Source organism: Camelus ferus, chromosome 4 (assembly GCF_009834535.1).
Source record: "Camelus ferus isolate YT-003-E chromosome 4, BCGSAC_Cfer_1.0, whole genome shotgun sequence".
Classification (NCBI taxonomy): Eukaryota; Metazoa; Chordata; class Mammalia; order Artiodactyla; family Camelidae; genus Camelus; species Camelus ferus.
The window spans coordinates 40,367,484-40,395,285 of NC_045699.1; the positions used below are offsets into that span (position 1 = coordinate 40,367,484).

General features: G+C 43.2%; 1 protein-coding gene across 1 annotated transcript in view; it reads right to left on the reverse strand.

Moving 5' to 3' along the window:
• Positions 1–18,453, reverse strand: part of GNA14 (G protein subunit alpha 14) — a 153,941-nt gene extending 135,488 nt beyond the window's left edge. The window contains exon 1 of the mRNA XM_006189003.3: positions 16,624–18,453. Within this exon, the coding sequence (XP_006189065.1) occupies positions 16,624–16,747 (124 nt within the window). The 5' untranslated portion in view covers positions 16,748–18,453. The remainder of the gene's footprint in view (positions 1–16,623) is intronic.
• Between the last annotated feature and the right edge of the window lie 9,349 nt (positions 18,454–27,802).

Below are 27,802 nucleotides of genomic sequence, written 5' to 3' on the forward strand. Positions count from 1 at the left end.
AGTAAGCTGGGGAGTGCCCATCTGTAGTATTTCTGCTGGGATATAAGGAAAGCACATCCTACACCAGATGCTGGCTGGTGTAGGATGTGTTGTGCAGTGTTCATGGAATGGTAATGTAGAGTAGGAACATAATTTATGCAAGAGATCAAGGACATCAGCATTCTGGATTATTTGAAAGTGACTGGTCCATGAGGGTCCTCTTCCTAGCTTCACATGGCTTGGTCACGGCCTACCCAGGGGTAGAACCATGAGTTATACTCAAAATATTTAACAATGCCTATGGCCTGGCATGGGGACTGACCACTCAGAACAGATGCGGTTCCACTCCAGTGGCTGGAACAGAACCAAGGAAGTTAATCGCTGTGTGAGGCACTACCTATTAGCTGTTAAGTAGAGGGAGATGTGGAGTATTCCAAAGGTGAGGCCCTGATGGCTGGGTTGACAACATCAAGAGGAGGGGGCACTCAGGCGAATGGCCATTTACCAATTGGTATAGGAATATTTCAATACTTAACGTCTTGTACCAGCACACATGCTTACCATCTGCTTACCAGTGCTGGTTACAGCTCTTTCTCAAGCACAGAACCAAGACCTGGCAGCAGTGAAGGGGTAATACTTCTTTATCTAAGTCATGATTCCTAGCCCAGTGGCTTATATCACTATCCAAAGCTAAGCATCATAAGGCCTCATCTTTATCCTGGGAACAAAATTAAAGTCAGTGCCCAGATGAAACAGTAACTGTACTTCCAGCTCCCTGAGTCACAGCAAAGTCCTCTCTCCAAATATCTAAGATGAAGATGATAAATCTCTCCAGCCTCAAATTTAATCCTGATGTTTACCTTCATATAGACATCAATCTGAAAATGTCTAAAACCAGAGTGACTGATTCCCTGTACCTCTCCCTGCTGCCAAACCCACCTTCCCCTTACTCTCAGCCATCTCAGTAAGTGGAACTGCCACTGGCCTGGTTGCTCAAGCCCCAAATCCAAGGATCATCTCGATTCTGTCCCTGAATACCCCGGGGCCGTCAATAAACACATCCAACCAACTCAACCTTCAACACGGATATGAAATCTAATCAATTCAGTCAACCTCCAAAATTCCTCTGCTAGTCAAGTCGCCATGACAGGTCACCCAGACAATTTTGTAGCATCCTGATTGGTCCTCCTGCTTCTACTCTTACCAAATTCAGTCTAAACTCTGTCTCTGAGTTTTCTTTTTCAAAAGACAATCAGATCACCTCTGTCTGCTAATCACCACTCTCCTGTGGTCTCTCCAGCCCTTAAACTGAAACCCAAAGTCCTGCTTCCCCTCATCCTCTCTCTCGCTCACCTAAGTGCCTGTAGCTCTTCCACAAGCCCACTCAGCCCACTGCCACCTCAGGCTGTCTCACCAGCCTCGAACGCTGTCACCCCCTGCTCCCTGTTCTCTGAGTCTTCACGCAGCTTGTCCCATCTCTCAACCCAATCTCTCCTCAATAGTCACCTCTTCAAAGAAGTCTTCCTTTCAAAGCTAGACCCACTGATCCCCCAGGTCTCCACTCTCTAACTGCTTACTCTGCTCTATTTCTCTTCATGGTCCTGGCTAACCAAAAATCATCCTGCACGTCTGTTCACTGTCACACTGCAATGGAAGCACCAGGAGGGCAGAGGCTTTGAATTGCTCTCTTCTGAATTCCAGAGACCTGGAATAGGAGCTGGTGTAAGCTCCCAGGTATTTGTGAGGAAAATAATTGATTTTCATTATTTTTTTTTTTACCCACCAAAGCGGGGTTACTTTCTGAAAATTCTTATTTGGTACGCACACACTATCTTGACATGACATTGCCTTTGTGAGTCATAAAGAATTTTTTTTACTGTTGAATTCTTATCTTAGAATGCATTTTTCATGCTGTTTAAGCAGGGAAGAAACAAGTAAACTCATGGTCAGCATCTTAAGAAGTATAGGTGCTTCCTATCATAGATTCCTAGAATTTCAGAGCTGAGGTTTTATAGATCCTCCATTACCACTGTCTTGTTTTATAGTTCACAGCTGTGCAAGGGTTCAGAGCCGTGCTGTCCAGTATGGTGGCCACTAGCCGTGTGAGGCCACTGAACACTTAAAATATGGATAATCTGAATTGAGTTTTGCTGTAAATGTAAAACATACACCAGATTTCAAAGATTCAATATAAAAAAAGAATATGATACCTTACTGATGTTATCAATTACATGTTGAATGATTATATTTTAATATATTAGATTAAACAAAATATATTGTTAAAATGATATTATATTATAATTATATTATTAAAATTAATTTGTTTCTTTTTTTTAATGTAACCACTTGAAAATTTTTAATTATGTGTATGGCTCACATCAGCAATTCACATTCTATTCCATTAGAGACAACTCGTAAGACTTGCCTAAAGTCCCCATTGTACTGTAATGGAAGACCCAGAAGCATATGCCAGACCCTTGTCTCTACCTGCAGCTTCCTTCCACTGCCCAACCCAGCCATGGATGCCCTATGCTGACTCTTTACCAGGGGCAGGAGAGAGGAGCTGTATGAAGAGCAGGGAGCCCCTGGAATCAAACTACCTGGTCAATCAAATCCCAGCTTCACATCTAGCAGCAAGAGACTTTGACAAACTCACTTAATCCTGCTTTATACCTTTGGACCCCTTTCACCCATTTCATCCACCTCCTAGGAGTCATTTTTATTTCAAGAGACATTTCTACAATCCCAGTTAGATGATTCATTTCAATGCATTCAATTCATTCAAATGTATTCAATACATTTTTGTCCCTGACAAACCTATATATATAAAGTCTCAAGTTACATGAAATTTCAGACATGGTTAGAGAACAAAGGAATGTGAAGAGCTCTATTTCTGCCACTTGTCCCCCAAGGTAAACAGCAACCAGGTACTATTTCCTCAGTTTTGCTGGAGGCAGCCACTACACACACATGCACGTGGGTCAGTGTCTGCCCTGAGTGATCAAGGTAACTAATACTTCCACTATGGCTGAGGAGTTACCGCTGAAACCCAGAGCTGGAAGCACTGAATCCAGCCTCTTCATTTTACTTATATGGATTGTCCAAGGTCACACTGCAAAATAGAAGCCATATTGGGACTCATACCAAAGATATCTGGCAAGTCATCCACAGGGCTTTAGACAACATCCAGCCTTTTCAGATAGTTGAAAGTTTAAAAGCATTAAAGGGAAAGCAAGTCATTAAACATGCAATGTATCAAATGTAATAAGGAATGTTTAGAACTCTGGAAGAAATACAAATCAGAAATAATATTACTAACTATAGCTCTATCAGATATCAATACAAATTAAGAAATTCTTTGAGTTTTTCAACTCGTAATAATTAAGAACAAAACCCTTTCAGTTTTGGCCAGCATGATTCTCCCTAAAGAGTAAGATGACTTTAAACAGAAAATTTAGATTCTCAAAATGAACACTTTAAACAAATGAATATACTTCCATTGGATAGTAAGTCTTCTGGCCATTTTCTGGTTTGCACCAAGATGTAACTACATTGTAGATAGAACTGGTTTAATTCTCCTAAGGGCAAATTCAAATTGCCTTCCAAGTGCAAATTACCTAGTGATAGTTGGGGGGGGGGGGGTTGTGGGTATACATGTGTACACAGAACAAATTGGCTTCACTGAGGCCATGTCTAAGTGATAGACACTACCTTTAGTGTCCAGTCTTATCCTGATGAGCTTATGTCAAATAAACCAAAACCTCCTCTTCATTTCTTCCACCTGTCTATCCCCAAATACAGACACACATTGAATTACTAGGCAAGGCAGAAGGACTTCCTCATTATCCTAAATGAGCGGTAATCTGAAAGAGCTCAGGGAAAGTTCCAGCAGGTTCCTCATGCATGAGCTACCTGTAGAAAGTCTGCGATTCCACAGCAACAAATACAAAGGCAGAGAGAAGATATTAAAGGGGGTGATTCAGTCAACCCTTAGGCATTTTAGAACAAAGAAGCATTTAAACCCAAACACTTGCTTTGATGGCTTCCAGCTGATGGGAGTTTTGGGTAGGTTTATGTAGGTTTACTGGTCTGTGACAGGGGCTCTGTATTTAATTCACTCTACTTCATCTTGTTCTTTCATTCATTCTTAAATAGCTTAACGTTTCCATAGAAAGTAAAGGGATAAGCAAACAATATTAGACTGATGTGTTCAAACACAGAATATCCAAAGAAGAATCAAGACAAGCTTTAAGAAACAACCTCGTGGCCCTCATCTCTTGAATCCAAGATCTAAGTGTCTCCTCTTTAAAGTTCAATGACTGTAAAAGAATCAGAAGTGATGGTCACCAGACAGCTAGAAGAGCTTTTTATAAAATGTAGCATCTCTTCAGCACAAATTAGGTAGTGAAGAAACTAGCTGCCATTGCAAGGGGCAGTGGATACAGAATCCAATCAGTTCAAATGAGCTAATTAAAAGTTGTTTTTTAAACATTAAAAATTGGAATAAAGGAATAAGTGATGCTTTGCGTTGCAAGAAAATGTATGGGCTTGAAACACTGTCCTAACTTTCAGGCTGAGATTGTAAATTTTCTCTTTTTGGTTGGGCTGAACTTTGCAAGCCACAAAAGATGAAGGAGTAAGAAGACATGAATCATACATACAGTAACAATACTCAAATTAAATTTAAGAATAAGTAGAGTAATCGTGAGCAACATTGAGTTTTTTGACGCTATTATTAATTAAAGTATTTGATCTGATATTAAGTAATCTAAGTATCAGAGTAATGATAAATTTACAGGAATTAATAGTTTAAATGATTATTTGATTTGGTTACATTTAGGAACAGTATTTTATTTTATTACATTTAGAGACAGTATTTGATTGTTTAAAAGAATAAGATTAATTTAACCTATAAGTTTAGGTTTATGAGATCACTAGAGTCACTTAAATGCTCAGCTTTTTTTCTTACCAGCTTTGTCAGGGGGCTGATCTATTTGAGGATACTCAGGGCTTTTAAAATTTGTAAATAGGTTTTAAAAATGTTTAGAGGAAAGTTAATCCTTTATTTCACTAAATTAGTAAGTAGGGTTAACTTAGTAGTAAATTAAAAGCTAATCAAAGAATTATGTGAAAGGCATGGTTATTTTTATACAAAAATTACTAGATTTTTGAACATTGAAATGAATATTAAAGGCTTAGGAAAACTCGGCTTTTACACTTCTCAGCTTTAATAAATAAACTCAATGTCAAGTAAAACAAGCAGCTTCTAATGTTTATATGCTTGCAGAAAAGCTCCTATCAAATATCTGAAAAGTCAACTGTAGAAAATGTGGGCAGAAAATACAAGCATGTTGTTTATCGCTAGAAAGGTGGGAGAATGAGAGGTCCAGACACAGCACTGCCCTCCGGCTATAATATGTTCATCACGTTAGATACGAGGTCCCCTTTCCCCAACATATACATTCTGACTTTTCTGCCTTTGAATTACATAAGATTGGGAAAGAACACCCAGATATATTGGGAGTTAAAAAGCTAAGTGCGAAACTAAGTGTATAATATTTCATTAGCTAGGAGACAAGTTTAGCTGCTGTTGAAAAAGGGCCCCATCATTTCTGACTCAGGGCAGGAATAGCACCTGTCTGGTATCAGGGACACAGGCCTTTTCCACCTTGTTGCTTTTTTGTCCTCAATACTGGACTTCCAACTCATGGCAGAAGACAGTTGCTCTAACTTCTCCCACCAAATCAGCACCCTTCTCTAGAAGGGAAGAAAGGTTCCTTTCCTTTTAAGGGCACAACTCAGAAATAGCCTCAATGCCTACAGTTTACATCCCATGGGCTATAACCTTGGTCAAATGGCCACGCCTAGCAGCAGGCAAACTGAGAAATATGGTCTTTACCTCAGTGTCATGTGCCAAGATATTACATCACTACAGAAGGAGGAAATTACAGATATTCAGGAGACTGCTAGCGATCTCTGCCACAAGTATGACACTTTTTAAGGGAAAAAAATTTTTTTTAATATTCAGTGTTCACTTTTGTGCATAAGAAAATATGAAAGCTTAGGAAATATAAATAAGATGCATGCAATAAATCACTGATTCCCAGAACATCAGCCCACAGTCCAATGTCAGTATATAATGACATTTATACATCACTATATAGTCCAAAAGTGAAATGTAATATGAGCAAATATTGAGTTAGTCATAAATATATATTCATTCAATTTAAAGTGTCCTTTACTAAGAATAAGCCCTTTTCACTGTTTGAAGTTAAAGAAGCCTTTCTTTCATGCAATTATATTGATAATAAATGGCAGTATATTTGTTCATTCAGCAAATGTTTCTGGAACACCAAGGCACCACACAAGATCTTGAAGATTTACTGGTTCCAATAGTCCCTACACTCAGCAAACTTAGAGTCTAGCAGGGAAGACGGAGAGTACATACAACGTCAGAAATAGAGTTTCAAACAATGATGTCACTACTTTAAGGAAGAAATGTAGAATAGGCTATGGGACAATATTCTGGGGGGACTCAATTTGGATTGGGGAGTCAATGAAGGCTTCCAGGAAGAAGGGATTTTTGAGATGCATTCTGAAAATGAGTAGCAGTTAGCTAAAGACCAGTAAGATGCACGTTGGAGGCAGATGACTGGCACATGCAGATACCTGAAAAGGAAGCATTTGGCTTGTTGTAAGTGCTAAAAGGAAGCTCTGTGGCCAGAAGTGAGTGATCACAAGGAACGTTGGCAGAGGGGTGGCAGGAGACAGAAGGTCTCACAGGCCATGCATAGATTTCAAATTTGCACCCATAGGTAATGAGAAGACATAGAAAGGTTTTGAGCAGGAAAACAACAGCCCAGTCTACAATTTTGAAAGGGCACTCTGGCCGCAGTGTGGAGAGTGGACTCCCGGCTCAGGAATGGTAGGTGATGAAGTAATCCAGACAAGAGCTGGGGCCAACAGGATGGCAAGAAGTGGGCCCAGTGGAGATTCAGTGTCTTGAAGTAGATTTTGGTGAGATTTTGGACCATGATTAAGAAGCAGGGCTCTGGAGTCTGACAGCCTGGATTCAAACCCTGGCTCTGCCTTAGCTGGTGAACCGTGTCTTGGGGCCCCAGTTTCCTCATCTGTAGAATGGCGAGGACAATGATAATTGCGCCGTCAAGCATGGCGAGGAATACATGAGCTCATTCATTTCAAGTGCCTAGATTGACAACTGGGTGTATAAACGTTAATGTTTTGCTAGTATTTCCATTTCTAGTGTTAGGTGTAGTAGAAGAAAGATAAAGATTCTGGATTCTGGCTTGAGAACCCGGGTGGTCAGTGGTACCCTTTGTTTTTTAGTTAATTAACTTTTTATTATTTAAGTTACAGCTGTATAACAGTGATTCACAATTTTTAAAGTTATACTCCATTTATAGTTACTATAAAATATTGGCTATATTCCCCTTGTTGTACAATATATCCTTGTAGCTTATTTTATACTTAATTATATCTCTTCATCCCCTGCCCCAAACTACCCCTCCCCACTTCCCTCTCCCCACACGTAACCACCAGTTTGTTCTCTACATTTTTGAGTCTGCTTTTTAGTTTTATTCACTAGTTCGTTGTGTTCTTCAGACTGGTACTATTTGTTGAGGTAAGGAGGACAGGTGGAAATGTGTGAATCAGGGAGAGGATAAAAGAGAAGACCCTTCAGTTTGGTTCAGTGTGTTCCACTTTGGCCATGTTAGGAAAGGCATTGTTCATTGTGTCTAATATCACCCTTTAAATTGCTTTTTGGATGAATATTCTAAGATATTTTTTAATAGTCTCACTTGGTAAAATTTTTAAATGGATGGTCCCATTTTGTTTCCTTTCCCAAACTTTTAAAAACAAACTCAAAATCACAAAATGTGAAAACCACTGTTTTAAATAATACCCATTACAAAGATTTATATCAACAAATGCAATATATTTTTATGTGAACCACAAAATGTCTTGCTACTTCAAATACTGCCACTAAGAGTGACATTGGATCATTATTCCTGCTAGCTGCACAGAAAAAGGTCACTTTCCTATGAAATTTGCTCAAGTTGTGGTGTGGCTCTTAACATTTCAAACTAGGTCTTAAGCTTCTGAGGATTTAAGTCATCATGACTGCTTCTTTCTGTAGACCTAACAAATTTCATATTCATAAAACTAAGTGCGAGATGGGCCTACAAAATCATGAAGTCTAACTCTTTCATTTTACAGCAGAACTACTTCATATTTATAAAAGTTAAATAAAGACCAAGAAGAATTATAATTTTTCTCAAATTATTTCAGAATAAAGCAATAGAGAAGAACAATTAGCAAATTCCTCAGCTATAGTTCTGTTTATGTATCAGAGTTGTATCATGTACAGTTATTAGGAAAAGTCTTTATGGAAATACAAAAACTGTATTTTCCAAATATGATTTCATCTCTAGGACCCAGGCTCAATTTTCTCATTTTGAAACCACTAATACAGGTATAAACACATGTTCAAAATGAGACATTAGTCAAGATCTTGGACATGTAGAAAACAAATCGATTCTAGAATTTTTAACCTGCCTTTCTTTAAGGCTCAACTCAGGCCTGTCTTCCTTCCTACAGCAGCCCAAACAATAGAGACCTCCATCTCCTATAAGGCATTCACACTACTCATCTGGTATTTCATGGAAACCACTACAGAGAGAGAAACATACACATATTAATTCAGCCAGCGTAAGCTAAGCTCTGTGCTTAGCACCGTGGGTGAACAAAGCTGTCATGGTATTCAAGGTCTCCTGTGAAAGTCTTCCTTGACGCAGCCAATTGCGTGGCTGTGTCCCATCCATGATTATTCAGACCTTGGAGCAAGGTACTCTCAAGATTTGGTTGCTCTTATTTTTTTTCATAAACTTCTTTATATGTAACAGTCCCACGAATCCAGGCAGCAATTCTTTTCGGAGTTTCATAGAATAAGATTACTTAAAGTGGAACCCAGGGGGCTGACTGTAACACAACAGAGGCTTCTTTTCCAATCTAATTTCAGCCCTTAAATTAGTTCTATGAAATTAAATTCTTTGTCAATAACTGGGGCAGTTTTATTTTATTTTAAATTTGTACTATTAGCAGGAAAAAGGGGAAAAAACCTTATATCCTTGATTCTGAGATTCACTGCCAAACAAATTAACATTTTTAAGGTCAAGATGCCTTTGCATTGATGTGTACATTTCCTTCAGGGGCACTAAATGAAGAGCTGCTTTCAAATCAATGGCAGATCTTAGAATCGATGCTGCCTTAGAAATGAAATTCATCATGAAGACTCAGAGTGACTTAATGAAAGAATGGATTGGCAACGAAGGGACTGGACCCCTCGCTGGCGCTGACTGTCAATTAGCTACTGACCACCCAACCCTGTGCATCTGCTGAGGTCTCTTCATTCCTCTGGACCTTTTCCTCCTCGTCCACCAAATAAAGTTTTGCACTTGTGTTTCTCAAACCCTTTGTGGTAGGGACTAGTTTCTAAATCTTTCCCATTCAGTTGCTGAGTGTCACATCAATGAAATACAATAAAAAAATACCCTCTGATGCCACGACAATGTTAAATGCCTATACAAGTCTCTAGCCGCTTACTCTTGATTTCTGTACTTGTCTTTGATGCACCCTGGCCTGGCGCCCACAACTGCATTTTGAGTGGCACTGACTTGGCTGAGTAAGATTTAGACCATGAGGTACATTAGGTGATGATTCTGCCAACGATTGATCACCTTCATTTATTTGATTTTGTTTATAATACAATTAGCTTATATTTCCCTATTAATAGGAGCTGAGCGACAGAAACATTCTGGGGATGAGTTATTCAAAGTGAAGGTGATATTCATGGCAGATTCGCAACAGCGGTGGCACAGTGAGTCCACCTGTGGGTTGTTGACAACTGACCGACAATGTCAAAGATGCCTCTCAGACAAAATAATGGAAGGTAAGTGTCCCCTTTTCCTCTCATCGCTAAGTACAAAATAGAAGAGTGTTTCAGTTACTTAGGGGACAAAAAAAACTTGACAACGAGGAATACTACTCTTCAGATGAAAATGCCAGCCAATGTTCCATAGAGGGCAAACTTTCAAAGAGAAGACTGATAGCTGGGTCTAAAACCTGCTTCCTCCACACCACTTAATCCACAATAGAAGGGTAACTGCTTAATGGTTATTGCCCATAAAACCACTGCAATCTACAGAAGCACACCTTTATGAGTGGTACATCAAAGTTCAAGGTCCCAGCAAATGCGCACACTGCTCTTTTGTAAGGACCCTTGCCGAGGTGAGACATTCCTGCCTACCTGCTCTTCCTCTTTGCACACCAACCTGGCACCTGGGGGCAAAGGCTCAACAACCCCGACGAATTACCCAGCTCACACTCTGAAGACCCTTCATCAGGTTGATGAGGGAGAGATTGCTTCAACTGCAAGAATCAGGGCCTCCCCTTAGGCGGGTTAATCCCTGGGGCCTCCTGGAGACCGGCTGAAAGATAAGGATATATGGCTTAGAGCTGAGGGTGGCCATCAGAGGCTGGCCAGTCCTGAGCTCCAGGCCCACACTGTAAGACAGGTTCTCCAACTTGAGCACATACTGGGATCACCTGGAGGGCTTACTGCATGAGATTGCTGGCCCCAGACCAGAATTTCTGATTTAGAAGGCCATGGTAGGGACTTGAGAGTTTGCATTTCCAGTAAGTTCCCAGAGGTACTGATGCTCCTGGTCCTGGGAAGAGATTTTGAGAACCACTGATATAAACCATCTGATGATAGAATTGAAAAGACCTCAGAGGTTACCTGATTGAAACCTTTCATTTTACAGGTCAGGCCCCTGAGGATCAAAGGGAATGTCTTGCTTATGGTCATGTATCACTACTCAGAGGCTACTGCCACCAAAAAAAGAGAAAGAAAAAGAAAATACTCAGGTTCCCAGAGCCTTAACGCACTGCTCACTTCATGACTCTATGTTATGGCCACACACCGGTCCCTTCTCCCTGAGAAGGGGCACCAGCGGAGGCTACATGCTCTTGTCCGTCCTATCCGCACGCCCTGCCAGGAACTACATGCTAGTTCTAACAGTGACCTCGTAACAGTAGGCAAGTGGCCTGGGCCCAGACAGGGGGTTGGCAGCACAAGGGGAACTACTTCTTGCCTAGGTTTTAAACTCTCAACAGCTGGCTCCAGAGAGGAGGCTGTCACCACTATGCCACGCTGCCTCTCCCCCAGCTCCGTGGCAGTGGGCACAATCAGATGGTCTGAGGTTTTGAAAAGTGACACAAAGTTGCAGGAGACAGTCTCAGAAGATCTGCAGCACTAACGTGCAGGGGAGCATCCAGCACAGCTCAGTGACTCCCTGGGTGACCAGTCCCTGGCCACGTGTTCGGCAGTCTGGTCTGATCCCAGTGTTGAGACTCCCTTGGACCCTGCCCTTTGGCCGAGCCTGCTCTCCAATACCCATCAATTCTATGAGTTTCCCGCTTCCCCTCCAATGAATTATTCTGCTGCTTAAATGGTCTTAAACCAAGAACCCTGGCCAACATGACAACCTATCCATCTACCAATCAGCAGCTGTAATGAAAGGTGACGCTCCGCAGAGGCTCGAACGGTGCCTTCCTCCTTTAGAGCCCCGGGATTCCCACTAGTGCACTTTCAATTCCTTGGAAAGTGTCTACAGCAGCAGCTGCTGGCCTTGCAGGGAGCCCGGCTGCAGGCCATCTGCACTCAGATGACAGCCGTGGCTGTGATGCACGGCTCCCAGACTAAACTGATCCAGGAGTGCACCCTCATCCACACCAGGGCCCAGTAAAGGCCCAGAGGGCTCTGGAGCTTGGAAGAGAATGGAGTCAAGTCATGTTGATGGCTGTGCCCTGGAAAGGCCCTGGCTCTGGCTCTCCCAGTTTTTATTATGCAGTTATTTTCATTTCGTGAGATGCCCTGCCCTGAATTTCAACCTTTGTCTTCAGTAACACAACAGCTTTGTTACACTGACTCACTGAAAATTCCCCTCTTCACCTTCTCAACCCAGCGACCTCCCTCCCTGCAACACCACACATGGGAGATCTTATGAGACTTCCCTTTTGTGAATCAGGTATCAGGGAAAGAGAGAAAACACAGACTAGAAGTCATCTTTAAAAGAGAAAAAAATTTTTTTGAAATTTTTTACCCTTTGAGGAGTAAGACTTTTTTTTTTACATTGTTTTTGGTCAAACTCCACTTAGATTTTTTTCCATGTTATACCCACTCACAGCATGACAGCCTCAAAACTCTCATCCTTAACTTTGTGCTTTAGAAATGCAGTTCTTCAGGTATTTAGATACTGCGGACTGATTTGAATTAGGGGACTAGGTATCTTTGTTTCAAGTAGCTTAAGCATCTTAGAAGGAAAGTTCTCCACTAAAAGTCACCAAAGCCCTGCAGCGAAATGCCTGATTCCCAGACTAGAAAGTATGATACATTCGAGATGAGCCTGGAGCATGTAGTTACAAAAGTAAGGAAGTGCTTCAAAAAAATGATGGAGCATGTCTCAGTGATGCGGGGAAGCTGCCAGAAGGGGGTCTCATTGCACAAATCAGGTACAATCTAGGACCAAAATGCTTAAGTACAGAAATCAAGTAAAGCATTGATCAAAATCATATGCACACACAAACACACCCTGAGGTATACATGAGTGTATATAGATAATAGATAAACAAACCAAAAAAGGGGCAAAGAGAAGGCTCTTACAGCAGAATGTCCAGTGCCAACTGGTAAATGTAGAAAGAGTGGAGTTGGAAAATCATTTGAGCCATTAAGTACTTTGTGCTCTGCCTGTTCCACCTTTTAATTTTTATTAAACGTTCGTGGTCACCTTCCCGTGTGAACAAGCACCTCCAGCTTAGCTCTTGGAAACGATTCCCTGGCACTGAGCTCCGTGCCTGGCACTTTGGATTAAACTAAGCAAAGAGGAAGGAACACGGGCAAACTTACCATTCTGCTCCTCTTCCTCCTCACAGAGCCAGAAAATTCTGCCACTTTCCACTGAGAAGCCTATATTCTCTGTGCCATTTCTTCTAATAGACTTCCAGTCCAGGAACATGATGGCCACTTCTAAAATGGAATTTTGTTTATAACCAATGCAGTGAAACTTTGGGGGAACTCAGATTTTTCAACTCTTTAGTATAAGCATAGGAAGAGGTTTTAAAGTCAGCTGAGTAAGGGAAATTCAAAGCACAACACTTCTGTTAAAGCACAACCAGGAGAGTTTAGACAAACTGCTGGTGACCTACAGTTGATCAGCTAAAATGGAAATGACACCTCACTGGTGGCTAAAAATGCTCAGGAATGGAGCCATGCTAGGTGACACTTGCCATTGCAGACAAAGCCAAGAGAAGTCAGTCCCCAGTTATGAAAGGGTAGAACCAAGGGGAGTGGGTACAGCTCAGTGGTAGAGTGTATGCTTAGTATGCACAACATTCTGGGTTCAATCCCCAGCACCTCCATGAACAAAAAGGAAAAAAAAAAAAAAAAAGAGTAGAGCCAAGGTTTGAACCCAGGCAGTCAGGCCCAAGAAATTACATTTTTAATCTCTATACCAGCACAAGTTATATACAAACTCCCCAGTAAACTTTATTCCTTTCCATGAGAGGTCTGCATCCAAAATTAAGCCATCAGAGTTGCTGGAGACACTCAACCCGATTGACAAGCAACACTTCCCCAAGGCTAATTCATTACCAATAAAAGGTCACATTCCTCCCCATTTAATTGCTATTGTCCAGACAATTCCTTCCTACACCAGGAAGTGCTCTTCAAAGTTCTTATCAGAACTCTTTTGTCCTACTTTTATCTTGAGGAACTGACAAGGAATTTCTTTCCTCTAAATTCAGCCATCTCCTTTATTCCTCATTGCCCCACCCACCAATCTCCATCCACTGAGCGCACTTCACGCTGACATCTTGCAATTTCCAGCCCTGACCGGCCAACAGCCTTTATCTTTCCCTGCAGACACTGACCCAGGCTTTCATTAAGCAGATAGGATACTGCCCCATTGAATGCACTTTGCAAACAACCTCCAATCATTTCGTTGCAACAGCATGCTTCCTCGTGAAAGAGTTGGTGGCTTCTCAAATCATTCCATGTTCCACACGGGATCCTAAACTCCCATTTGCAAAATGGAGCTTTCACCTGAGGCATCCAGGCAATGGCTCATCTAATACACCTATTGCAGAGGCTCGGGTGATTTTTTTTTTCCCCACTCAAACTGCATGACTTCAGACATAACAGCATATACCATTCCCTGATTCCTCTATCTTCGGCGTCATCACCTCCTCTGTCTTACAAAATGCAAACGTGCCCTGCTCCCTTAAAGAGTGAAAGTAGCGGGGAGGGTATAGCATAGTGGAAGAGTGCATGCTTAGTGTGTATGAGGTTCATGACTTCGATCCCCAGGTACCTATATAAATAAACCTAATTACCTCCCTCAACAACCCCCCCCCAAAAAGTGAAAGAAGCCACGGGTTTCAAAGTCCATCTTTGGGGTTCTGGACAGTTCTATGTGGTGTGGAGACTATTTCTAACAGTTTCTGAGTCACTAGCACTGAGCCGGTCACTGCCAGGCTTGATGTAAAGGAGTTGAGGCAGTGCCTCAAGGGGCAGAAGAGAGTTGGACTTAAGGGCCTGGGTGGGGACAAAAAAGGATTCTGGTCACCAGAATCAAATAGGACTTCCAGTGCAAACAACATACCTACAGACATTCCTAACCTAGTGTGAGTGTAAGTAAATGCAAGCATTTTTCTCCAAACAGGTTTATTACCAGTCCAGTATGGCTCAGTTTACTGCTTAATTTTTCACTTGCCAAGCTCCTGGTATATTCCAGACACACACGGACACAAATCAAAATATTTCAGAGTGAAAGAGGGTCCAGCCTGTCCTTGAAAAGCACGCAGCTAAAGCTAGGCCTGTCCCTAACCTTTGTGGGGCCTGGGACAAGGGGACAGATGGAGGCCCACAAAATTACTTTGAAGTGCTAACCAGGTAGCAGACTGTTACATAATCCTCCCTCCTGGACCAGTGTAGCTTTAGAACAACCTGGAAGGCCTGGTACAATCTGAATTCTCAGACCCCTCAGAGTTCTGGGCCAGATGTGAAGAGCAGCCTCGGCCAGCAGACTGAATCCCCTCCCTGCCCCACCCAGGCTCCATCTCTTCCCAGGGAGGCCTCGTGGGCACACCTGTAGACCCTCAGCCCACATTTCCAGGCTCTTCCACAACCCCAGCACAGCTGCTCCACCGGGCACTCCTGAGGGATGCAGTCTACTGCCCCTACTTGCACAGAGCAGGCTTGGGGCCTCTGGGCAGGGAATTTAATAGGCATCTGGGGTGCAATGGGCAGTGTGGACTCTGGGCAGGCAGCCCAGTCCACCTGCACACACTTAGCCCAATGAGGAGGGGCACAGCCTGGGGAAGGCCAGACTCTGCCCCCTCTAAACCCAGGGAATTACATGGGGGTTCCCTTGCCCAGGTCTGATGGCAAGACTGACTAAAAGCTGTCTGTTTTCTTCTAATTAGATGGGCTTTTCTTTCCTCAAAGCCTTCTGGAAGGGTGATTCCTTACATTAAAGATGAATAAACTGGTTTAAGAGAGGATTCCTGTCTGGAAGAGATAAAAGAAAAGAAATGGAAATACTTGCAGCTATCTAAAAAGATTGACAGCTACTATCCTGGTCTGAAAGAAGGAAAATGTAAATATCCCTCAAACAGCAAAATGGACTGAACAGGGCTCTCCAGGTCGGAAAAGGTGGGATCCTGTCCTGCAGCCTATATTGGGCAAACCTTAACGTTCTCTTTCCATTTTTGTAAGTGGGTGTCCTACCTAGACCTGGGCAGAGGGCAAAGGAGCCCGACGAAGACCAGCCAGCACAGCTGGGGCAGCGGAGTCCCAATCCCAGGAACCAGCACAGGCTGAGTTAAGCTGAGCAAAGGAGGTTTGGGCCTGTGGCAAACAGAACCGCCTAGCCAAAGGGAGCCGCGGAGGCAGGCGTGGGGTGCGGGGCAGCTCGGGCTTGGACTTCATCCCTACGACTCGACTGGCCTGGTATCTGCTTTGCCTTTTCTCATTCAGGTCAAGTTCGCCAAATTTCCGTCCTCTGTGTTTAATTCTCTAAAATGGGGATATTACCTGCCCACATCACTGCCCAGCGATGCCCAGCAGAACTAAGCGCAATACCGTACTTCGTAAGAGCTCAGTCAACGGTACTTACTCAGCCCTGAGAGTGAAGGGGCCAGAGCTGGCGCTGAACCCAAGATGTGGGTCAAGCACCCACCCCCAATATCCAAGATACGCGCTAGAGACGGAGGAGTCGGGTGGATGAGGCTTTAGGGAGAGGGGCAAACCAGAACAGATGGGGGAAAGCAGATGGAGGTCAAAGGTTACGTCTCAGCCTTGTTTGGGGGTAAGAAAGGGGGTACCTTCGAAAGTCGCCCAGCTGGAGGTTCAAAGGACCCAACTGGCTGCCATCCGCGAACCCCTGGGGGGAGGAGAAGGAAGCCGCCCTGCACCGCGCTCGACTCCAAGAGAGGACGCGGGCGAGGGAAGCAGCCGGGGGGAAACGCCCGGCGCTCGGGGGTCGGAGAGACGCAGCCACTCACCCAGCAGCAGCAGCTTGAGCTCGCGGCGCGCATCCTTCTTGTCCCGGCGAAGTTGCCGCTCGATCTCGGCGCTAATGCGCTGCGACTCCTTCTCCTCCGCCGACAGGCAGCAGCAGCCGGCCATGGTGCGCTCAGCACCCGACGGGAGACGCGGCTCCGAGCGCCTCGATGCTCCGCCGCCCGCTCGCCCGGCCGATCCGCTTCGGCACCCGAGTTCGGAAAGGACAGACGGAGGCCGATTAAAGTTTGGCAGTAAAAGGCCTGGATCACCCGGGCTCTGTCCCTACTCGACCGTCGGGTCCGAGGTGAGGGGGGCGAACCCGGAGCTTTGGGAACGCTCAAGTGTACTGCAGATTCGGACTCACCCAGCCCCACAACCCGCTCGGGGGAGGAGGAGGGCGAGCGGGGGAGAGAGGGTTGCCGGCCCTGGAAAGACCAGTGCGCCCCTTGGCACAGGAGCTCGACAGTCAATCGGGGAGCGCAGACCGCTCCTTAAAAGTTGGGGCGTCGGTGCCCGGAGAAAAGCGGGACCTCCCAGGCCTGCAGGTGTCCCCAACTGGCGCGGCGTAGGTTGGAGGCAAAGGTCCTGGCTGGCCCTTTCTTGCGAAGTTCTGAAGAAACTCAGCAGTGACCGCAGCTTAAGATCGAGTGGGAAGGTTCCGGCTTGGCGTTTTTGGTTCTAATTGATAGAAGGAGGCGGAGCCTCTCGAACCCGCAGCCCTGGCGCCTGAGGCAGTTGGCCTTCGGGGCGCGCTAAATCGCTGGCACCTGGAGGCGAAAGGGCGAGCAGGGAGCTGGGGAGCGGGTGTCTCGGGGAGCAGCTCCCACACCTGCCACCCTGGCCTTGGCGTCCCGGCGCGGAGGAGGCCGCCAGCCGAGGCTGCAGTTATCAGCGCGCCCTGGGGCGGGCTTCCGACAGGTGATTGAGGTTGGCCAACTCCCAGCCTCAACTCCTTTCAGCTGTAAGCGGAGCGAACCGAGCGTGCGCCGCGGGACTCCGCGCGCCAGGGGCGAGGCTGAGTTCTCTCTGCCCACCTGAAACTGAAGCTCACAACAGGGTTTCCCAGACCGGCTCCTTCCGCTTCCCGGACGCCCCAGGCCAGCTCCTGCTGGACCAAAGCCCTTGGTCAGCTCAGCAACCTGCCTGCAAGGTGCAGCTGGGCCTGAGCGCTTTGGCGCTGCGCTCAGAGGAGCAGCTGCCCCTGGGTTCAGTTAAGTAAAAGAAGTGCGGAAGCAGAGGGTGCATATCCTACTGGCCCCTTCCCACCCGGCCAGACAAGGAGGGCTGGGGATGCGGGGAATGGAAAACGGCTGGCTACTTTGCATTTTGTGGTGGAAAAGACTCCTGCTATGCAGAGGGGGCTGACCCGTTTCCAGCAGCACCTGGCGTGTTCCCCGCCCCAGTCCTGAAAACTGACAGCCACCTTGCAAAGATGTGTCCGCACAGCCACAGTGGCCTGGCTCCTGGAACGTCGGGATCACGTTTGAGCTGCATTAATAAAAACTTAAAATTAAAAAAAAAAAAAAAAACCTCTGTACTCAAACGGCACGATAGAATGCAGGTTACAACATCCGATTTTGTCCTCTGTGTACCTTTTGAGGCAAAGCCAAAGAGGTCCATAGGAAAAGCAGATAAGGGAAGGCAGAGGAAGGGCATCCTGTCGTCCACAGCAGTGAACGTGTTGTTGTTGTTTTTTTCCTTCTCCTCAAGTCAGCATGTGCCATGTAAATAAACACTTTATGGCATTAGGCAATTAGCTAATGCTTCCTCTATTAAGACCAAGCATAAGTGCCTTTCTTATGAGTAGCATATATTTAATCAATTCAAACTGAGGAGCATATTGAGTGGAGAGAGTGGTATGTGTGATTATATAAAGAACTTGGCATTACCATGCTATCTGGCTGCAAAGTCTTATTATTTATTTTACAGTTTAGGGAATGGAGACGCATCAGGCATTAAAAATGAATGTGCATACATTCTTAAATGCACGACTATTTTATTTCCTTGCAGGCATAAATTGATAGTAATAGTGACCCCTACAGGAAAGTTCCCAGACATTTCTTATTTGATCCGTAGTCATTTAGTCACACCTTTCTCTCTTAGCTTTTACAGATTCATTTACAATTTGAGAAAAATGACCTCAGCTTCTCAAACTTATAATTGCATGATAATTATTAGTGTTTTTTAAATGATTAAAATCGAGGCAAATTTGAACTCCCAAGTTAACTGAAATAACTGACCTGTTAGGTCTAAAGTTGCTAAGGTTTCAAAAAAGATATGAAAAAGCAAACTTCTTACTACAAATCTGCGAAACTTTCCTGGGCTGGTCAACTTGGCAGTAGTGTAGCAGAAGCCTTAAACGTATCCATCCCCTTTGACCAAATTAGCAATCCTCCCCTTAACAATCAGAGAAGCCATGGTTTATGTGCAAAGGTTTATTCCTACTAACAACAAAACAATCTAATAACTAATAACTTAAAACAATCTAAATGCCCAACAAGGGTGACTAGGTCAGATAAGTTATGGTATATTCATATAATGATATATTATATGGTCATTAAATATGGAAATACGTGAGTAATAAGTGAATAACAAAGAATTGAAGGAAAACGTCAAAATATATTGAGTTAAAAGGCAAGATACAAAAATATATCAATTTGATACAAATTGTATTGTGGAAACACACATATGCATTTTTAAGGGATTAATGGGACCTACACCAACAAGGTAAGTTGCTCTGAGTCATAGCTTTTTGGTTGATTTTAATTCTCTGATATAAAATTATTTGGGGCAGTTTGCATAAATAATCTAGGTCTGACTTTCCCCAGCTGTAAAATGAGAGGAGATGAACCAGAATAAGTTCACAGGGACCTCCCAATTCTAACATTCAATTATTTCTTTGATGATCTTCACACTTATAAAATCATACTAAAATAGTCATAAACCTAAAGCTGTTATTGACCAGCAGTAGCTAGAGAGAATTGTAAAACTAGGATAATCACAAATCAATTATTTTTATACTTCCAGTTTCTTTTTATTCACATCACTGTTTTCCTAATCTTTAGGATCTGGGGGAGGGATGAGAATAATTTTAAGTTACTAATTCATTTGAAATGTCTCTCCAAGAAGGGGTAGTTTTGAAAAGAGGTCTCAGTAAAAACAGTGTTTTTCTTAGATTATTCCCAAAGTGCTGCAATTCCATTACATTCTTCTTAAAGATTAAAGCACAGCCTGGATGTGACTTTTCAGATCTCTGCAAAAGTGAACTAATTGTCAGGTACTCCTCTGCATGTCCATGGAGTCCATGCCAAGCCCAACACCAGGTTCTGGGGATTCAGATAATGAGACATTCCAGACTTTAGGTGGGCTACTGTCTAGGAAAAAGAAGTAAGACTAAGACCCTGAGATCTGAACCCAGCCCTCCTTGCTTCCTTCCAGAGAGCAGTGAGAACACAGAAATCACCTGGGCGGCTCCCCACAGCCTACAGATGTGCTTAGCAGGCCCTTCAGCTATCAGCTCCTTCAGCTGACCTCATCTCCCATCACTCTCCCGGAACCCCAGACAAAAGTAACTACACGTTCTCCCCACCTCTTTGTCTAGATGCAAGCTGTTCCCTCTTCCAGGAATGCCCTCTCTCACCCCAGGCAAAGGCAGGTACTTTGTTTCCCAAACACATCTCATGTGAGAAACCTTCTCCACCCCTTGTCAATCAGACCCATCTTTCTCTGCTGCCTGAGGACCTCCAATTTCCTCTCTTCAACATCCCGCTCTGCTACGCCTGTTTGTTTCTTCTCCTAATATATTAGTTACTCATGGGTAGAGAGCTTTTTTCTTGTTCACCTTGCTATTTCTAAATTAATAAAACTTAGTTGACTGGATAAAATTGAAACCAAAAAAATTAGCCTGAGATAACAAAAAGAAACTAGAAGAGAGAACAGAAGGTTCTTGTGGTAGAAGACAGTGAAAACCAACAAGTCCACAGCAAGTCGAAGTGTGATTTAGGAAGGATATTTTGTTCTCAAGATGCCCCCCTTAGAGGGAATGAGTGCCCTGTTTCTAAGGAAATTCCAAGGAAATGTGCAAGCAAGGGGCTGGAAAGATGCCATTCTCTTTGACAAATGTAGTATCTTAGAATTTTAACAAGTAACACAGAATAAAAGCATGACCTTGAAGAAGGTCACAAAGCTAAAAGAGCACTAGTAATACCTCTATGCTGCTCTGGGGCACTGTTTTTCACACTACAGATGTGACCCATTCCTGGTTGTGACCAGCATTTTTTTGTTTGTTTTAAAGAAAAAGAACATTAATAGGAAATATCAAAGTAGGCTACATGTATTATCATTTCATGAAAATTCTGTTTCAGTTGTATACATAAGTATCAGCTCTTAAGCAGACCAGTCATTAATGGGGGTTACTTGTCCATATCCCAGATAGGCTGGTCTAAATGATTCCTAATTTTCTAATCCATTTTTTTCTAAGACCACTATGTTTGCAATTTTTCATTCAATTTTCTGAACCCAATGTGTTCTCTAAAATGTTTTGAGTCCTTCCCTCCTATCACCACTCCCCCCCTTTCTCCACTCAGTCATCTCTAGTTTTGGATGTGCTTGGTAGGTGAGAGTTGCTGGAGTGGTGATGGATATTTTGATGAATAGGTGATAACTATACCTGATGATTGAAATGTACTTAACATCTATTTTTCTAAGGCAGTCAACATGTCAACATGTTGCTCCAAAATATTTTCTGCCTGAAGATCAGAAACTGTTTATTATATAACTTCCACTGAATAGGCTAGAATTATAGACAAGGAAGCCTGCCTTCAAACACACTTGACAGTGAGTGGGCAGGGATCGCTATTGTTTGTTCTTCAATCTGACTTTTCATGGAAGCTACGTTATCTCAAGAATTTAAGGAGTAGAAATCTTTAAGATAAGGAGTTTGGACATTTTTATTTTTCTTTTCTTTTCCTTTTTGCTTAAATCCTCCCCTCCTCCATTTAGATCACTCTCTTCTTGAATGAACAAATGTTAACCACCTAGTACATTTTCTTCTTTTTTATGCTCTAATGATCATATATATAAGCTTAAAAACACTCATAAATGTAAATAAATGTACACAGAGGGAGTTTGTCATCATTAGTTTAAAAATGGGACCATATTACATGAACTCTAAATTTTGCTTTTCTCACCTAACAATACCTTGTGAGAATCTAAGTAAACTCTTAGTAAACTCTGATTCAGTCTTTCATACATTCATACATAATATTCCACAGTGTGAAAAGGCTGTATTTTATCCCATTTTTCCCCATTGAAGGACATTCACTTCTATTTCCAACTTTGGCCACTAAAAATAAAATAGCATCTTTGTATACAAGTCCTCATGCTCTAGTGTTTTTATTTCTGTGGGATAGATTTCCAGGGAAAAGGCTACTGAATTAAAGGATATATAGATTTTTTTTACTCTGATAGATGTGGCTACATTCCTTTCCAAAAATACTAAAGTAATTCACATTTCCTCCAAAAATAGGAATACCCATGTCCCTACCAGCAATAAATATTACCACTCATTAATTTTTGGCAGCCTGAAGGGATTCAAATAATATTAAAGTGTTGCTTCACTTTGTGTTTCCCTGACTACTCATGAATTTGTACATTTGTTCATAGCTTCTTAGTATTTGCATTTGTTATTCAGTGAATTGTCTATTTACATCCTTTGCTCATTTTTTTAAATTGGCTCATTTGTCTTTTTCCTGACAATTGTAAGAGCTCTTCAATATTATATATCAACTGTTTGTCATCTGAATTATAAATTTTCAAATATATTGTTCTTTATCATTTTTAATGGAATCTTCTGTCATAGAAGATTTTAATTTTATATATCCAAATATTTCTATTTTCTCACGTAGGTTTTGAAATCCTAGCCTTTGTAAGAAAGTCCATTTCTAGATTGTACATGCAGTATCTTAAATTTTCTTGCGAGCACTTTTCTTTTTTCTTTTTTACATTTAAATATTTAACCCATCTGGTGTTTATTTTTGTAAAATATGTAAGATAGGACACTAATTTTATTTTCTTCCAGATGGATAGCCAGTTCTACCAAAATCATTTATTGAACATTCCATCTTTTTTTCCAATGAATTAAACTTCCATCTTTGTTATGTATTACACTCTAATATTGCCTGAGATCCATTTCTTTGAGTCTATACTCTTCCACTGAGCTACTTATATTAAAACCATCTTGATTTGATTACAGGGGTTCTATGAAATATTTTGATATCTGATAGGATGTATCACCCCTCCAGAGTTACCAGACTCATCTTAGTTGTGTTCAGATATTTATTCTTTGATATGACCTATACAGATCTTCCTTAACTTAGGATGAGGTTATGTCCTGATAAACCCATTAAAAATTGAAAATATCAGAAGTCAAGAATGCATTTAGGATGGTGGGTATAGCTCAGTGGTAGAGCACATGCTTAGCATGCAGAAGGTCCTGGGTTCAATCCCCAGTACCTCCATCAAAAAATAAGTAAATAAATAAACCTAATCACCTCCCCCCACCAAAAATAAATAAATAAAAATGAAAAAAGTGTGCATTCAATACACCTAATCTACTGAACATCATAGCTTAACCTAGCCTACCTTAAAGGAGCTTAGAATACTCATATTAATCTATAGTTGGGCAAAACCATCTCACACAAGGCATATTTTATGATAAAGTGTTGAATACCTCAGGTGACTTACAGAATACTGTACTGAAAGTGAAAAGCAGAATGACTGTATGGCTACAGAATGGTTGTAAGTGTGTCGGTTGTTTACCCTGGTGACTGCAGGGATGACTGGGAGCTGTGGTTTGCACCCGCTACCCAGCACCATGGGAGAGCACCCTTCCACATATCATGAACCCAGGAAAAGATCAAACTTCAAAATTCAAAGCACAGCTTCTACTGAATGCGTAACGCCACCATCATAAAGTCAAAAACTCCTAAGTCAAAGCATGGTTAAGTACGGGACTATCTGTAATACCACTTATCAATGACTTCTCTCCTAAACTTCAAAGCTTAACCTTACCCCTAACTTCAGTCGCCCTTTGGACACATTGACTTAGAGATCTAATAGGCATTTATGTAACAAGTCCAAAACAAAACTGAATTTGTTTTCCAAAACTTACCTTTCTGCTAGCTTGTTCATCTCAGTACCCCCAAACACCAAATTGCTGGCCTCTTTGCCCCACCTCCCACAACTAATCTTAGCAATTATGGACTCCTTTTTGAAAGAACATCTTGTTTTCCAACCACCATATAGGAATTTAGCCTTTGAGTCCTCTTGAAAAATAAATGCTGATTTGAATAGTTGAATTAAACATGCATTAAACATTTTTTAAAGGTCATTATGAATGGTGCTAACATCAGAAGATACTTAAGTTCGCCTCTCCTAAATATTAGATACATTTAGTATTTTCTTCATGATTTCAAAATCTACTGGTTAATCAAACTGGTTAATACCAGTTAGTAATGCAGAGTTGAGGAGAAAATGTGTCATTGCCTTCTACATTTTTAAGTACCCAAGTCACTTTTTGATGCCTTTAAATACATGAAACCCATTCCCTTTTTAGTGTCATTGTGGTGGATTAAACATGGCCAGAAATTCTAGGACACACCTTCCTTTGAGAGGTGAGGTGAGAAGTTCCCTTCTCAAGCTGTGTGGCTGTTTTGACTGATGGACTTTAGCAGAAAGGAAGCTGTGTCAGTTTCCATGTCCAGGCCTTATGAGACCGGCATCTTCCATTTCTTGTCTCTTGACTGCTGGAGCCCTGAGCTGCCTCATAAAGAATCTGGAGAGATCACCTGGAGAGACCCTGAGACTACCTGGCTGGGCTCATCCTTCCAGCCATACCCACAAAGGTTCTAGGGATATAAGTCAAGCCCTCCTGGCTTCCAGAGCAGCCCAGCTGGGTACCACCACGTGAGTCCCCGTCAACATCATGTAGAGAAGAGCCACCAGCCAAGCCTGCCCTAATTTCCGGCCCACAGATGGTGATATATAATAAAATGGTGGTTGTTTCAGGCAACTAAGTTTTGAGCTAGTTTACTAAGTAGCCGTGGGTAACCTGAACAGTCTAGAAATATTTCACATAGTGCAATATTTTCACATAGCAATCTGCTAAATCAGGTTACTTCTGAACTGACCCAGGGCTGAAAGAGCACAGCAAAACTAGCCACAGGGAGGTCCTTAAAGCAGGTTGGACATCACAGAGTGGTTCGGGGGCCAGGAACTGTCCGCTGTGCGGACAGTATATCTTTCTTGTGAGTGGGCTGCACTGACTGTGTATCACTAACTGTGGTGTCAGTAAGCGTATGAAGGACCTATCACACACAAGCACACAGGTCATCCAAAGGAACTTGATACTCATATACCAATTTTTTGAGCACCCACTATGTATTGAGCACTAGAATAATAACAGCTGTGAGAAACAAGACCTATCCTTATGAATCTCATAACCTACTGGAGAAAATACTTATTCAGAATTATTTGCCCAATACTTTTGGAGGAGGGGACAGTGGGGGAAAGAGAAGTCTGCATCATCCTGAACTACTAATGTACTGAACTCTGTCCAAATACCATTTCAACAATAGTCTTAGAAAAACGAGCAAATTGTGGTGCCTCATATATGTGTAGAGTATTTGTGATTCGACATTTGTCTATTTTATACCATTTCATGTAAGTCCAAGAGAAACAGAATACCCCTGAGGATCCTTGATTTGTGGAAATGGGACCCTGCCTATGTTTGCCGTGACATGTTGATGGCAACAGGGAGACCTGATATGAGCTGCCAAGTTTAAACGAAAGTTATTGGTGCTTAGGACTGAGAGTTCAGGGATGGTCTTGGCTTTTAGGTTCTGCTTGATCCAGATGCTCAAATGATATCATAAGGAAGCCATCTCCATCTTTTTGGCTGGACTTTCCTCTGAACTCTCGCCTCAGGTAGGTTTCTCCCAGCCTGGTGGCAAGATGATTGCCAGAAACTCCACGCTTATCCGTATCTACTGGCAACCTTAGTAGCAAGAGAACTTCTTCTGTTTGATAGTCCAGCAAAAGCTCCAAGATTGAGTCTGATGAATTATCCCTCCCTGAACTGATTCCTTATGACCAGAGGAACAAAATACTGGGATTAACAGACACACATTACCCTATATAAAACAGATAAACAACAAGGACCTACTGTATAGCACAGGGAAATATATTCAATTTCTTTTAATAACCTATAATAGAAAATAATCTAAAAAGAAAAATTATATATGTATATATATAACTGAATCACTTTGCTGTACACATGAAACTAACATTGTAAATCAACTTCACTTCAATAAAATTTTTTTAATTAAAAAAATAGTTTTATATTTTGCATAGCAGAGGTTATTGGCCTGAAAATATCATTCCCAAAACAAAGTCTCAAAACCCCTGTTCTTTCAGCAAAGAAAGGCACACTCCTTTCCCCTCCAGGCAAGGAAGCTGGGCAGTCATTCTCAATTAGCCAGTGGGTTTTGCCTTAGCGGGGGTATCTGGCAGGATCTGGAGACATTTCTGGTTGTCACAGCTAGGGGGGGAGAGGGCTCTCGTGGGTGGAGGCCCGGGATGGTGTTATACATCCTACGACGGCGCAGGACAGCCCCCACAAAGACGGATTACCCAGCCCCAAATGTCAGTAATGGTCGAGTAACCCCGGACTAAGCCCGTCTGAGATTCTTAAGAAGTGTGTAGAGAGAGAAAAAGCAAGTGTGTGTTGGAGTAGGCCTGGAGAAGGGACGCCAGCACGTAACGACGCCCCGGGTCAGCACATAATGAATGGAGTTTCTGTGGCGCTGAATCTTGTCTCAAAGCAGCAAGTGCGAGGGTGAACAACAGACTGGGCCGCGCCCAAGGGCTCAGGCCCCACGGCCTCCCCTCCGCTCGCCCTCCCTCCCTCCGGCCTCTCTGTCCCTCCTCCCCGGCTCTTCCCCTCCCCCCTCTTCTCTCGCCTCACACTCTCCTCAAAGGAAGCCACCGCCCCCGCCCAGGTTGGGGCTGAGACAGATAAACTGAGGTGGTAAGTGGCTGCAGAGCTCACTCGTCCCCCTGCCCCGAGCCCGGCCCGAGGCCTGGCCTGCAAGGCGGCAGTTGCTGGAGTTTTAGCTCCCCACTGCAGCGGGCACCCAGGAGGCAGCTGGGGAGAATGAGGAGCCAGGCTGGACCGTTTAATCCACTTCTGTACTCCCTCAGAGCTTTACTCACACTTTGTCCTCTAGAACAGGGCCTCTCCAGTGTTGTTTAAGAGTCGCTTGAGAGCTGGTTAATGCCCAGACTCCTGGGCTGGCCTCCAGAGATTCCGGGGGTCCACGATGTCCAACACGTCCCAGTTTGCCTGGGATTTTCCCAGGTTTAGCACTGGTTAAGCCCTGCATCCCAGCAAGCCCTGGCGGCTGGTTGTCCTGGGTAGGGCCCGAGATTTTGTGTTGCTGAGTCTCCCAGGTGATGCTGACGCTGACCACACTGCCAAACCATGCGGTTTCACCGCACGAGGCCTATGAGTTTCACCTGTGCGCCCAGGTCGAACCCCAATTAAATCATCTTCAGAAAGGTTTCCCAGGACTCCCTGTTCTCCCCCTCCCCCAACTCTGCAACAATCGTGGTCACAACTCACACGGCAATGTGATGGATGCATTTGGGGTTTTTTTTCTGCTTAGGGACATACTTCAAGTTCCCTTCAGGGCAGGAATCTCATTTTCACATCTTTCCCACTGCACGGGAATCCATCGCACCAAACACACAGAAGATACTAAATTGATTTGTTGAAAGAACACAGCTACCGCTTCCTGAGTGCTTACCAGGCACCAGGAACTGTGCGAAGCACTTTACAGAGCTTAACTCGTGTCAACCTCACAACAGCCCTGTGTGGTAGGTGCTGTTATTTCCCCCATTTTACAGATGAGGAAACTAAAGTACGAAAAATGTACATGAGGTAGCCACAGAACTGGGAAGTGGTGGTGTCAGAGGGCAGGTTCTTGTCTCGTCGGAGAAAGAATTCAGAGACGAGACACAGAGGCCAAGAAAGTAAAGCGAGGATTTATTAAGCGATAGTACGCTCTAAGGGGAGAGCAGGCAGGCTCAGGTGAGCAGTTGCGCTGAATTTCTTTGGAA